At 38.0% G+C, this 14,260-nt stretch overlaps 2 protein-coding genes across 3 annotated transcripts in view; both read left to right on the top strand.

Annotated features, from left to right (window-relative positions):
• KCTD1 (potassium channel tetramerization domain containing 1) overlaps positions 1–14,260 on the top strand; it is a 622,936-nt gene that overhangs the window by 225,624 nt on the left and 383,052 nt on the right. The window lies entirely within an intron of this gene.
• The window catches only part of AQP4 (aquaporin 4), a 51,772-nt gene that overhangs the window by 7,741 nt on the left and 29,771 nt on the right, over positions 1–14,260 (top strand). The window contains exon 5 of one of the 2 annotated variants that reach the window (XM_050767149.1): positions 1,614–6,038. In XM_050767149.1, coding sequence (XP_050623106.1) covers positions 1,614–1,892 — 279 coding nt within the window. In that variant the 3' untranslated portion in view covers positions 1,893–6,038. Of the gene's footprint in view, positions 1–1,613; positions 6,039–14,260 lie in introns of those variants that run through there. The other variant, XM_050767148.1, reaches the window with a different exon arrangement.

A 14,260-nucleotide genomic window follows, 5' to 3' on the forward strand; every position in this document is an offset into this window, starting at 1 on the left:
GAGACAGGGTTTCACCATGTTGCTGAGGCTGAATCGAACTCCTGGGCTCAAGCGATCCACCCACCTTGGCCTCCCAAACTGCTGAGATTACAGGGGTGAGCCACTGTGCCCAGCCTCAAATGAGAGGTTTGAAGTCAGACAGGTCTGAAATCTCAGCTCAACCATTTGCTAAGCACAAAATCTTAAGCAAGCTTCTTACCCTCTCAGAGTGTCACTCTTCTTTTCATAAAATGGGAAGAATAATAATATTTATCTCATAGATTATTGTTAGAATTAAATGAGATTATACAAGAAAAGTGCCAAGTACGGCTGGCTCGGGGACAGTGCTCAACAAGCAGGGTTTCTGTTGACCAAGTGCGTCTGCTAAAAAAATGTCTAATATTCTACAGCACACATGTGCTCTAAAGCAAATGTCTGCACTTCATTCAAACTCAAAACTTTATTCTAGGTGCATAGTTAATATGTAATAATTTCCGGCCGGGCACGGTGGCTCATGCCTGTAATCCCAGCACTTTGGGAGGCCAAGGTGGGCAGAACACGAAGTCAGGAGATTGAGACCATTCTGGGTAACACGATGAAACCCTGTCTCTACTAAAAATACAAAAATTTAGCCAGGTGTGGTGGCGGACGCCTGTAGTCCCAGCTACTCGGGAGGCTGAGGCAGGAGAATGGCGTCAATCCGGGAGGCGGAGCTTTCAGTGAGCAGAGATCGCCCCACTGCACTCCAGCCTGGGCGACAGAGGGAGACTGCGTCTCAAAATAATAATCATCATCATCATCATCATCTCCATTTATTGAAATCCTATGGAATTGCTACTTCTCAACTAGCCATAAACTAATGTTTTTTCACCAAGCCACCATCGTAAGGAACCACATAGATGAAAGCTATCTGCACAGTAATGAACACATGAGGTTTTCATTTAAATCAAATCACCAAATTTTGGAAGCCTGGAATGGAGCAGGTAGTACTAAGAACTAAAAACTATTAAGTACTTTACAAGTATTATTGCACTTAATCCTTTTACCCCATGAGGTTTGTATTATTATAATCCCCACTTTACAGATGGGGAAAGTAAGGCTTTGAAAGTTAAGTAACTGATACAAGCACTCACAGCTCTGCTAAGTGGTAGAGCTGGGTTGGTTTTGATCATGCTGACCTGAATAATGGAATCCCCAAAAGATAAAGCCTGTGTGATGATCATGACTATGCAGGAAACCAGTGAAAGATGGCAATATTGAGAAAATAAGAGAAGGACTCTCCACAAATTTTTTGTCTATATTAAAGAATTCTTAGCTCGCTTAATTTGTAATACCACCAAAGAGGAGCTATCTTTACATTAAGGATTATCATAAGATGGAAAGAACATAATTAATGAAAAGAGAATAGGAGATGAAACAGTTCCTTCTTGTTTTCTGTTCAAATGCTGTTTAATGATTTATGGATCTCTGATGAGGATTTGGTGTTTTTTCTTATTTCCTCTCCAGTTCCCCTCTTTTTGATGCATGACACAAATACACTCTTAATTTAACCCAGCTAGATTATATATTCATGAGCTGCTCAATGGAATAGCTTCTCTCTACTTATACTCTATCCTCTTCCATCTTTTCCTTAGATATATTGGGTTGGGCCCATCATAGGAGCTGTCCTCGCTGGTGGCCTTTATGAGTATGTCTTCTGTCCAGATGTTGAACTCAAACGTCGTTTTAAAGAAGCCTTCAGCAAAGCTGCCCAGCAAACAAAAGGAAGCTACATGGAGGTGGAGGACAACAGGAGTCAGATAGAGACGGATGACCTGATTCTAAAACCTGGAGTGGTGCACGTGATTGACATTGACCGGGGAGAGGAGAAGAAGGGGAAAGACCAGTCCGGAGAGGTATTGTCTTCAGTATGACTAGAAGATCGCACTGAAAGCAGACAAGACTCCTTAGAACTGTCCTCAGATTTCCTTCCACCCATTAAGGAAACAGATTTATTATAAATTAGACATGTGCAGGTTTGTTGTTTCATGTCATATTAGTCAGTCTAAACAATAAATATTTCATAAATTAGCAAGGAGGAAAGGAAGAAACCTGTTGTGAATTTCAAATCTAAAAAAAGAAATATTTTTAAAATATGCTTAAGCAAATACATACCTATTTTATCTAGTTACCTTTCATTAACAACCAATTTTAAATGTGTGTCAAGATTTGGTTAAGTCTTGCCTGACAGAACTCAAAGACACGTCTATCAGCTTATTCCCTCTCTACTGGGATATTGGTATGGTCAATTCTTATTTGAATATTTATTCTGTTAAACTAAGTTTAACAATGGCAAAATACAGTATGTCACAGTCATGCACATAAAAGAGAGAAAGTATAACAAGCTCTTTCATGAGCAATCCCTTATTTATAGAGTAGCTCAGCAAAAGAGCATTAGCCAGTGTCACTGCTAATCAGTTACTTCCTTCCATTTATATCACAAATACCCAAGTTTCAATTCTAACTTCAATTCAAAGTATTTCTTCTTCCTCCTCACTGCCTAAAGTAATGTGGGACTAAAGCCAGAAATTTGAAAAGAATATTCAGAAACCCTTCCCAAATCATCAAATCATAAGAGCACCTATTGAGATGCAAGACAAGCAAACTCATAAAATCTTGTAGAGGCAAAGTTACCATCATACGAAAATCACAAACAAAAAGGAAATCTGTACTCTGTTATCAAATGGTTGATCTGTTTTCAGTGCACACCCTCAAATGCGCCACACCAGTTTAATGATCTAAGCTCTTAACCCCTTTACCACTTTGCTTATTTTTTAAAAATTTATCGGCAAAACTGGGGATTTTGTTTGTAACTTTGGTTATCTATATTTAAACATTAGCTGAGACATATTTTTGGTAACAAGAACTTAGCTAGTTGAGTCCTGGCTTTTTGTTGATTATTAAGCTGTGTTCACTCTAGAAGGTGTAAAGGCCCTGTCCCAATCTCGGCCCTCTCACTTCTCATGACATTTGTTGATAATCTTTACTGCATGTGTAATCATATTTGAGTGAATTAAAATGTATGACAGACAAGGTACAACATGGTTGTAGAATAAAATGGTAAGGACATCAGATCACTCTGTATTCAAAGCTTACCAGAAGACCAATCTTTCATTTCTGGATATATTGTACATAACCCAACACATTTTTAAAGTATTTTTGTTACTGACTCATTTACTTGTCAAAATAATTTGGCTTTTTGTCCTGCTTTGCCTTTTGTCAGTAGAATGTTCTCCAGAAGCCCCAGTTTCAGTCATCTTAACTAGTCTAGTCTAGCTGTTATCTTAGACAAAGAACTGCATATGTCAATTTCACTGAACAAAAGCTACTAGAAGTAAAGCAGAAACCTATCACCGCAAGGAGTGACTTGTGAGTAACTGATGATCAAGGGCTGTCTTCTCTTAAGCATGGTTCCAACTGTGTGTCACTTTTTAGCATTAATGGCAGTTGTGTGTCTGTGGCAGTGAGATAATGGACCACTATTAAACCTGATTCTCTTCGGTGCTAGGAAAGAGTGATGTGTGAGATTCCCAGAGAGTCATCACACCACTGTTATGCCTGGGAGTGCCATTGGCATACCGCAGGTGCCTAAATCCCAGGCCCCTTTCTCAGGGGGCGTGGCCACACCACACACTGTGCCAGTGACATATGGTTACTTCCTAGCAGGGATGGCACCTATGGAAACTAGGGTGCAAATCTCCCAAAGATGGTTTGCACCGTCATTTCAAATGTTTGCACAATATACCACTTAGAGGCTTAAAATCAGGGTGGTTCAGTTCAAAAGGTAATATCAACCATCAGCAAACATGTCAATTTAAAAATAAGTTCGGTTAACAAGGAAGTGTTAAACAGATTTTTTGAATACACTTACAATATACTGGCTTATAATCATTTTTATTCTGCCATATGGTTTATTTCATATACACTCACTTTTACACTCACTTCCAATTATAGTATTCAGTAAGTTAGGGTTTTAAAAAAGTGAATGATGTTTTTGTAATTTGTTTCTAGGAGCTAGCAGAGAGCCTGGCACATAGTAGGTATTTGAAACAAGTGTGTTAATTAATAAAAATATATAAATCTCATTTGAGATTTAAGAATATAAATAATTTTCTTTTAATCTTTATTTTGCTCAATATTTAATAGGAAGCATGATTTCAAGGACTACTGAAGGAAGGCAATATAAATGTGAAAACCATAAAATATATTTTTTGCATTCTACTATTTTTAGGGGCATGAAATGAATGAAAGCTTTAGCACCTTTTTTCCCCTACATATGAGACAACATATTTTTTATTTCACTTAAGGCTCTGCCAGTAAAAAGTAATGAAATTGTACCTTTCTAATGACATCTATGCAGCAGGGGTCTATCGCCTTGTGGATGGCACCAAATTATCCAAGTGTATTAGAAGACTGGGGCTTTTTTCTTTAATCCCTTCTTATTAATGAAGTGCATAGTGCTGCTCCCAGGAGACCACTGCTGACAGACACACAGAGAAGAGATCAGAGAGGAAAAACTGGGAAGACATAAATGAATTATACCCAGCCATGAAACAATGCCAACTGTCTCTTCCCTATGGAGGAGTACAATTACCCTAAAATTGTAAGGTGGTCCCTACACTGAAAACGCACATAGTTTGTCAAAAGTGTACAAAAGGGAAGGAGTCCGATTTTAAGCTTTCAGGGGACCAGAATTCGAATGTATGTTTCCATTGTTGAAGATAACATTTTCTTCAAAGAGCCTTAACCTTTTATACTGGAAGGAAATATTTTCTGGACCTAAGTAGTTGCCTAAATTTAAGATTCCTACACGTTATTTCTGCCACTGATGCTTTTCCTAAACCCTTATACTATCTTTTTATCATCTAAGCCTTTTCTTAATGCAGCTCCTAGGTGCTAGCTAGAGCTGCTGCTCAGTATTGAAGATTTTACAAGAAGATTAGAAATCTTTGGAAAATATCTGTGATGAAATTGAGCTATATGATTTATTAGAGATCTGACTCCAAAGAGCACAGAATACTGTTCTCAGACCATGAAACCAGACAACACGTGTATTGGTTTAAACTCGATAATAACAGGAAAATCCCAAAATAGAGCAGTAAATTCAAATGGTAGGATGAATCCTGGAAAACCTCCGATTGCAGCATGTTGACACCAACCTCACATGTTATGAACATTTCACATAGAAATTGCCTTTGTGACAACTGAAGATGGCACAGACAACCTTATCAAACAATATAAAAGCCAATATAATTTCTCATTGTAAGTACTATGGAATATGCAAATTCAGAACATTTTATACCTAAAGGTAATTCTGTCTTTCCTAATGTGTTTATAACACGAAAATTATTGGAAGATGTGGTTACTATTTGGAAAGCATAACGTAACAAAACTCTCTTTCGTTACCACAAATTTTGGGAGTTTAGTACTTTACAGATTGTCCCATAAGGTCAGTAGCTTTTGAAACCCATAATTCTCCAAAATAAATGAAAGACATTTAATTCAAGGATCAAAAATTGTGGCCACTTTTGCAAATGACTACCTATAGCCTGTGAAAATACATTTCAAAAAATGTCATGTGCAATGAACACTAAATGTAAGAGCAGTTACAGTGTGACTCACTCATGTTAAAAAAAATCAAAGAGCTAAAAAATACATCTAATTTATGTAACCCATTGGAATGTATTTCTAGGTTTTCTTCAGGATTAATTAAATAAACATGCAATTTATGAAAACATATAAACAATTATTTATCACTTTTATGACCCAAATCACAATAAAATTGTCATTTAGGATAAACTGGGGAGAATAGACTGAACATATGGTTATATTCACAGTTATTTATTAACTTAAATGTTATTCCAACATTAGAGCTAATGTTAAAAAGATTTAAACTGTAATGTCTAATATTTGGAATAATATATTAAAGTATTAGCATTGTGGTTGATTTTCACAAATTATGTTGCATCTTGTACTACTAAGCTCGTGAAAATAAACATTCGGATGTTTTAAAAGGTAAACATGTTTGATGAAGTTAAAAATTCATTTGTAGTTAGATCTTAAGATGATCCTTTAGAATGATCAGGTTTTGATATTTAAGTATAATCAACACCAAAGGAAATGGTGGTAGGCCCATGAAATCAAATGTATTTTTTGAAAGCCTGCAGAGTATACACTGTGCGATGCCCTGATACAGATAGTGAAAATTGTGTTTGTACAGGCTTAATTCTGAATGTCCACATCTATGCAAAATAAACCATTGGTTATCAGCTATCATTACGGTGAATCTAAAAGTGAAGACACAAACAACTGCCACTAGTATTGCTAAATAAACGATCCGTCCGCAGGCCATTTGGCAGATTCTGCCTACCCAGATGGATAATGTAGGCTCAATGAGTACTGGTTTAACCCGCTGGGTTCTTGGTTTCAGGGGCTTCTCAATTTTGAGAGGTTATACACTCTCAGTGGAAGACTAAGGACAATCATGTATGTAGTGTGCAACCCATCAGATGAGTGATGAGTGATACCTTAGGAGCCAGGTGGATAAGTACCTCACTTATAGCATTGGTCACACTGTAGTGAAATCATTGGTGTAGGTGTCTATCTCCTCCACTAGATTCTAAACTCCTTACTGTGTCTTATTTCTTCTGTATCTTCCCACTCCCACCTCTACCCGTTGGCACTGAGACGAGGCTTGACTTTTCACTCAATAAGTGCCTTTCACTCAATAAGTGCTTGTTGCATGGATAAAGAAAGAATTAATATCTTACAATCATTAGGAAATGTTCAATCCAGTTGGATTTTGCTGCATAGATGTGTGCTAAATATTTGAATTCTTATAGTTTCAGGTAGAAGCCCAAAATTAGCTCAAACACTAAAGAAAAAGGGAAATGCACACAAAGAATAAAACACTAATTGGATTTCTAAAATTTATACCTAATGTGTAGGCAACTAGACATGTTTTCATTGCTATATTTATACAATGGCCAGATGTTAGATGAAATTTAGCTCAATGAGTACTTCAGCAAAAAAAAAAAAAAAAGTTTTTTAACAAGCATAGAAACCCACAGATATAAATGTCAGCTTGCTTTTGGATAATTAGTCCGTTTGGAAAATGTCCAAAACAATGTCACCTGAATTAATTCTTACTATTTTTCCATTTTTCCACTTCTTCTATCTTTGGGTTTAAGGCAAATTAAGAACTCTAAAAAGCTGAGTTGAGTTCTTCAATTTCCACATGTTCAGAAATCTCTGGGAAATGATGATGATGTTTGTAATCTTTTTGCATACCACATGGCTGATGCTCAATACATGCAAGATGGATGGATGGATGGATGGATGGATGGATGGATGGATGGATGGACAGATGGATGATGGATGGATGATGGATAGGTGGATAGATGGATGATAAATGATGGATGGATGGGTGGATGACAGAAACACTCTAATCTGGGAGTAAATGAAAATCATAGCCTGTATTCCTTCTATCCTTTCAAGGATTGCTTTTCATAGAAGAGTTATAGAATTATGAAAGCATCAGCCGAGGGTTTCAAGGGAAGAGGAGAAATGAATGCATTAGAATAATTATCAATTGTGAGCACATATATGGGAATTTTGAATGTATAAATATTATTCTCAAGTACTTAATATTCGAAGCTCATTGTGGGCCAAGCATTATTATCATTCCCATTTCCAAAGATGAGGTAACCAAGTGTCAAGGAAATTAAGTAAATTACCCAAAATTACATTTAAAGGTAAAGCAAAAACTGGAATACAGATCCCAATTGATCCCAATCCCCACATAGTTCCCCTAAATCACACAAAGTTTTCCCATTTGTCTATCAGCTTCATTTCCCACCAGCTATGTTTCCTTTAAGTGGCAAAAAATAAAAACGTATTCTATCTATACCATGGGAACACCCCATGTCAACACCACCAAAGGGCAATAAAGTAAGTACTACAGGACCAGACTAAGTACTGTAGACCTTACAAAAGGTCTCAAATAAGAGAATAGGGCTGACTGCTACAATGGGTTTAATTTAGGATACTCTGGATAATTTAGGAAATTTTTGGTTGTTTTATCCTTAGGAAAATATTATAAATCCCACTATTTGAAACATTTTTCATTTAGTCTAGAAAACAGAGTTGAGGATAACTGCAAAGTTAGTGAGAAGATCTTCCACATTTCAATATGAAAAATAATAACATTAGCTTTGTATTTTTGTGCGCTTACTCAAGCTTTACATAAGTTTACTTATTCCTCATAGACGCCTTATAAGGTAGGTCCTGCTACTATTCCTATTTTTCAGGTAAAGAAACTGGAGCTGGGCCAGGCGCAGTGGCTCACGCCTGTAATTCCAGCACTTTGGGAGGCCGAGGCAGGCGGATTACCTGAGGTCAGGAGTCCAAGATCAGCCTGACCAACATGGTAAAACCCTATCTCTACAAAAAATACAAAAATTAGCTGGGCGTAGTGGCACACGCTTGCAATCCCAGCTACTAGGGAGGCTGAGAGGAGAGAATCACTCGAACCCGGGTGGCAGAGGCTGCAGTGAGCAAAGATTGCGCCAGTGCACTCCAGCCTGGGTGACAGAGTGAGAAAAAAATATAAATAAATAAACAGAAAGAGAGAAAGAGAGAGAGAGGAATGAAAAGGAAGGAAGGAAGGAAGGAAGGAAGGAAGGAAGGAAGGAAGGAAGGAAGGAAGGAAGGAAGGAAGGAAGGAAGGAAGAAGGGAGGGAGGGAGGGAAAAAGAGAGAAAGAGAAAGAAAGAAAGAGAGAGAGAAAGAAAGAAGAAAGAAAGAAAGAAAGAAAGAGAGAGAGAGAGAGAGAAAGAAAGAAAGAAAGAAAGAAAGAAAGAAAGAAAGAAAGAAAGAAAGAAAGAAAGAAAAAGAAAGAAAGAAAGAAAGAAAGAAAGAAAGAAAGAAAGAAAGAGAGAAAGAAAGAAAGAAAGAAAGCAAGGGAGAAAGAATGACTGCACGCTAAGGATAGTAAATAACTTGTTCAAAGACACACAGCTACTAAGCCATAGAAGTAGGATTCGAACCCAGGCAGTCTTTCTGTAGCTCTCTACTCTTAGTCACTGCCTGTGTTGCCTCTTACCTGTGGCGCTTTGGGGTTCCACTAGTTTCAGCTTTCATTATCTGCTTTTTCCAAGCCTTTGACTTTTTCATATCCAACAGAGATTGCAGTACATTGGAACTCTTCAGTAGTTCCCGACTTAATCTATAATAATCATTTTGACCACCTCTGAAGGAAGATTTAAACACTCAAGTGCAAATGCCATGAAGATAAATCAGCTAAACTTACAACATATTTTTGAAAGGGACTTTGAATGGCCAATTAAATTCTTTATTTAGTGAGCGGGGCGGTGACAGAAATCTCTTATACAATATACCTTCCATTTTTCAGCTCAGATTTCCTTGTTAGCCTTTAATTTACCAAATGTGGTCATTTCTCTCTGCCTTTCATTGAGACTTAAGCTCTCATTTCAATTTCAATTGTCAATATGTATTTTACTCCTTCTTTACATATTAATCACCTGATTTATATATGCTTGAGTCCCTATTTTGTTCAAAGATCTATCACAAATTTTAATAAGTTAAATTTATTTATTAAATATTTATCAATTTTATTTTATTAAATTTAAATAAGAAAATCAGCAAGATGGTGTTCAGCAATCATCTGAGCTAGCGTTTGATCACTTACCCTAGATCAGCCTATAGAGTTGAAAGACTGGCTTTTTAAAAAATAAAACAAATAAAAGTGGGGTGTGTGTGTGTGTGTGTGTGTGTGTGTTTGAATGGGCCAAACTGTAACATTGTTACACTGCCAACAGCTTTGGGAAATGATTGGATAGGATGACTATTGCCAGTACTTTCTCTTTCTTTCAATAAAAAGACCAACATTTGCATTTATAAAAATAGGACTGAACATACCTATCTCCATCCTGTTTCCAAACTACTGGATTGTAGCCTAAGTCCCCAGACATTTTGACTTCACACTCTTGGAAGAAAAAAACAAAATCTTTAAAAATGTGGAGAAAATGTACTACCAATGACTATTTTTTAAATTTGGGGCCCTCAGAAAGGAAAGAGAGGAAAAGAGAAGAGGGAGGGAAGGACAGCCCTCATCCCACAGTAGCAGCAAAGCAGATAGAAAGGGGCGCCCAGTTCTGCCCTCGACTGAATGCAGGAATCACTAAGATGGCAGTTGCCTCTGTACGGAGAAAAGTCCCTGTGCTAAGTCAGCATGAACCTGTCATCCTATATTGTAATTAGTGCCCCAAAGAGAACTGGGCTATGCATTGTCTTTAAGAAACTCAAGCCCATATCTCAATTTTAATTGCCAAAATGTCTATTTAAAGGAAAACAGATTCTTCTTATGAAATGAAAAGACTCACTTGATTTCATCAGTGAATGCAGAATTTTGATTTCATCAATGAATGCAGAATACAAGCAGGATTTCTCCATTTCTCTCAAGAAATCTAGTCTCTAAAATTTATTTCTTTAAAAAAAAAAAAGAGTCTAAATTTTAGTACTTGGCTCCTGGAAAAGTTTCACCATATTAAGCTACTCCAAGATTTCAATGTCAAAACTTATCACAAAGGACTTGAGTTTTATCTTGTTGTTCCAAAAGCCGATATTATGGAAACAGTCACAGAACTGAGGAATGAGAGCAGCTGCGATTTCTCCAGTGACCTGAAGTAAGGAAGACTTGAGAAATTCAGATATAGATTATTCAGCCCTGTGGTGTTAGTACGTTGTGGTTAAATCATTCATATTCTTTGAACTCTAATAAAAAATTCTCATCAAACAATGACATTTTCATCTCATCAAAGTTTAATCACAAGAGTATTGTAATTCTGATTTTCTTCACCTCAGTTCAAATTGAAAGTAATTGTCAGACGTCATTTAATTCTAACCATTACATCCATTCTTATCTGTTCTCCCTCACATTATTATGGCCCATTGTGCTCTCCAAGAGGCATGTCATGTTTTTTCTATTATTCAAGCAGTTTTAGAAGAACTTTGTCACATACTTACAATTAAGGCTCATTTAAAAAAATAATTTGAGATGACAAATTAACATGAATGGAAAATGTTTTCTTGAAACACTAAGAGACATGAGGGGCAATACATTCTAACTATTGAATTGTTTCATGTAAAAAAACCACTTAATTGCCTGAACTTTTGATTGTTTCAAAAACATTCTTTGCAATTTCCAGAATGACGGACTTAAAATGAACAAAAGCAAAGAGGAAAATACAGCTTGTTTAATTTTCTTCCATTGATGTTTTGGGAAAAACCTCCCTGCTCTAGTCCTGAAACATCCTGGGATCTGGCTTAAGAAATGGGATAAAGTTTACCTGAGTGGAGACAGAGAGGATTGGCTCCTTCCCAGGGGTGGCCTGTGAGTCCTAATCACCTCTTCCAAGGTATATGGAAAGCTAAAACAAAATCCAAGAGGACTATAGGATTTGGGGATAATATACATGTCGTATTTTCTATGTTTTCCACAACAGACATGTAATACTTTTAGAACCAGAATGTAAAAAAATGAATGATATATTAAAAGAGACCTAAGAGGCCTGATTTAAATATATGGGCCAGAGGGGAACACAGGATATAATGTGGGGCCTTTTAGATAGTAATGCTTCTCATGTTTGTATCTATTTCAAAGGTCAGAAAGCTTCAACAAAGGCAGGGGTCATAAGCTCAAATTCTTGCAGGGGTAGGTAGGCAAGCAATGGAGTCAAGAAGTCCATGAAGAGACTGGGACAAACTGGGGCAAATTCAGCTCTGCAGAATTTTGCCACCAGAGTTCTTGGGTCCAGTGTAGCCTGATTTGATTTTTCAAACAAACTTAAAATTAAAAATTGTATATGAAGTCTCCAATTATCTTCAATTCTATAGTTTGCCAAATCAAAGACTTCTTAAATTCTTTTTGCCTCCATGCCTATTTCCTCTACGTTGGTTCAGACCATTGCAATAGATAACTGCATTAGCCTCCAGCCTCAATGGTTATCAAGAAAGGGTGACCTTGCCCACAAGGAAATACCCCAAAATGTCTGGAGACAATTTTGGTTGTTTCAATTCAGAGTGAGTTTCTGCCATCTAGATGCCAGCAATGCTTCCAGACGTTCTGTAATACATAGAGCAGTCCCCTACTCCCAACAAAGAATTATCTGGCCTAATATGTGAATAGTGCTGAGGCTCAGAAACTGTATTAGTCCATTCTCATGCTGCTATAAAGAACTGCCTGAGACTAGGTAATTCAGAAAGGAAAGATTTAATTGACTCACAGTTCCACGTGGCCTGGGAGGCCTCACGAGACAAAATCATGGCAGAAGGGGAAGCAAACACACCCTTCTTCACATGATGGCAGGAAGGAAAACTGCCAAGGAATGAGGGAAAAGCCCCTTACAAAACCATCAGATTTCATGAGAACTCACTCACTATCACGACAACAGCAGCATGGGGATAACCGCCCCCATGATTCAATTGCCTCCCACTAGGTCCTTCCCACAACATGTAAGGATTATGAGAATTGCAATTCAAGATGAGATTTGGGTGGGGGCACAGTCAAACCATAGCAGAAACCTTGAAACTGATCTACCTGCCTTCAGTTTTGCTTCACGCCAATTCATCTTCACACTGCAATCAAGGTTACCTCTTAAAAATGAAATAACCTTCCTTTAGTAAAACCTGGGAGATATTATTTGTTTTTCTACCCAGATCCCACTCACACACTTCTTTGCAACAAGAATCATTTTGCTTCAGAGAAAGATGTGTTCTCAGTCCCAGGGAGTCAATCATTGTTAGGCTTACTCAATGAGAATAACGTTACTGTCCTCCCCAGTGACTGATTTAGAAAAGGACTTGAGAATAACTAATTTACTGTGATTTGAGACAATATTTCTTACTTCAAAGGGAGCCCTGATAGGTTTATTTGCAAAGATGGCCATAATAATGTATACCATTCTTATGTGTGTGTACCTTTGGAATATGATTTTGCTGTTTTTCCCATCATGTGGTAAAATCTATTCTTAATTCCTCGAATTTGAGCTGGCCACTTGCTTCAACCAACAGAATGGAGTCAACTGGGTATTGTGTGATTTTGAGACTAGGCCTCAAGAAACCTTGTAGCTTGAGCTCTCATTGCCTTGGAACACTGCTTTGAGATTGTCATGTGAAGAAACCAAGCCTAGTCATCTGAGGGATGAGATCACATGCAGCAGAGAAGTCAGTTGCCCCAGCCATGAAGCTGAGGCCCCAGACCTATTAAGTAAGGTTATCTTAGAACCACACCACCCCGGCTAAGCCACCAACTGACAGGCTGCAGGTGAATGAGAGTCTAAGCAAGAGCAACAGAAGAACAGCCCAGCTGAACCCAACCCACTCTGCTGAGTCCCAGAATCATGAGCAAGTGAAATGGTGGTTGTTTCTGGACATTAAATTTTGATTTGGTAGGTTTCAAAGTAGTAATAAATAACTGATACAGAAACATATGGATATTTCTACCCTTTGGATGCTGTTGTGTAATAAAAGCAACATCCAGCTTTTGCAGCTATTCTGAGGGACATACTTGGCACCTGAGAAGAGCAGGGCAGGAAAAAGAAATGATCCTGATCTTTTATGTTGCCACACAGTTGCCAAATTAACCATCTTACCTCCAGACTTTATTTATTTATTTACTGAGACCAAGACTCACTCTGTCACCCAGGCTGGAGTGCAGTGGTGCAATCTCGGCTCACTGCAACCTCTGCCTCCCAGTTTCAAATGATTCTCCTTCCTCAGCCCCCTGAGTAGCTGGGACTATGGGTGTGTGCCACCATGCCTGGCTAATTTTTGTATTTTTAGTAGAGACAGGGTTTCACCATGTTGGCCAGGCCAATCTTGAACTCCTGACCTCAGGTGATCTGCCCACCTCAGCCTCAGAAAGTACTGGGGTTACAGGCATGAGCCACTGCACCCGGCCTATTAATTTATTTTTTAATAGACAAGATCTCACTCTGTCACCCAGTCTGGAGTGCAGCAGTGCAATGAGAACTCGCTGTAACCTCAAACTCCTGGGCTCAAGTGATCTTGCCACCTCAGCCTCCTAAGTAGCTAGGACCACAGGCATGCACCACCATGCCTGATTAGTTTTATTTTTTATTTTTCTAGAGGTGGCGGCAAGAGGTCTCACTATGTTGCCTAGGCTGATCTCAAACTCCTGGCCTCAAGCATTCCTCCTACCT

The sequence above is a fragment of the Macaca thibetana genome, chromosome 18, assembly GCF_024542745.1.
Source record: "Macaca thibetana thibetana isolate TM-01 chromosome 18, ASM2454274v1, whole genome shotgun sequence".
NCBI lineage: Eukaryota > Metazoa > Chordata > Mammalia > Primates > Cercopithecidae > Macaca > Macaca thibetana.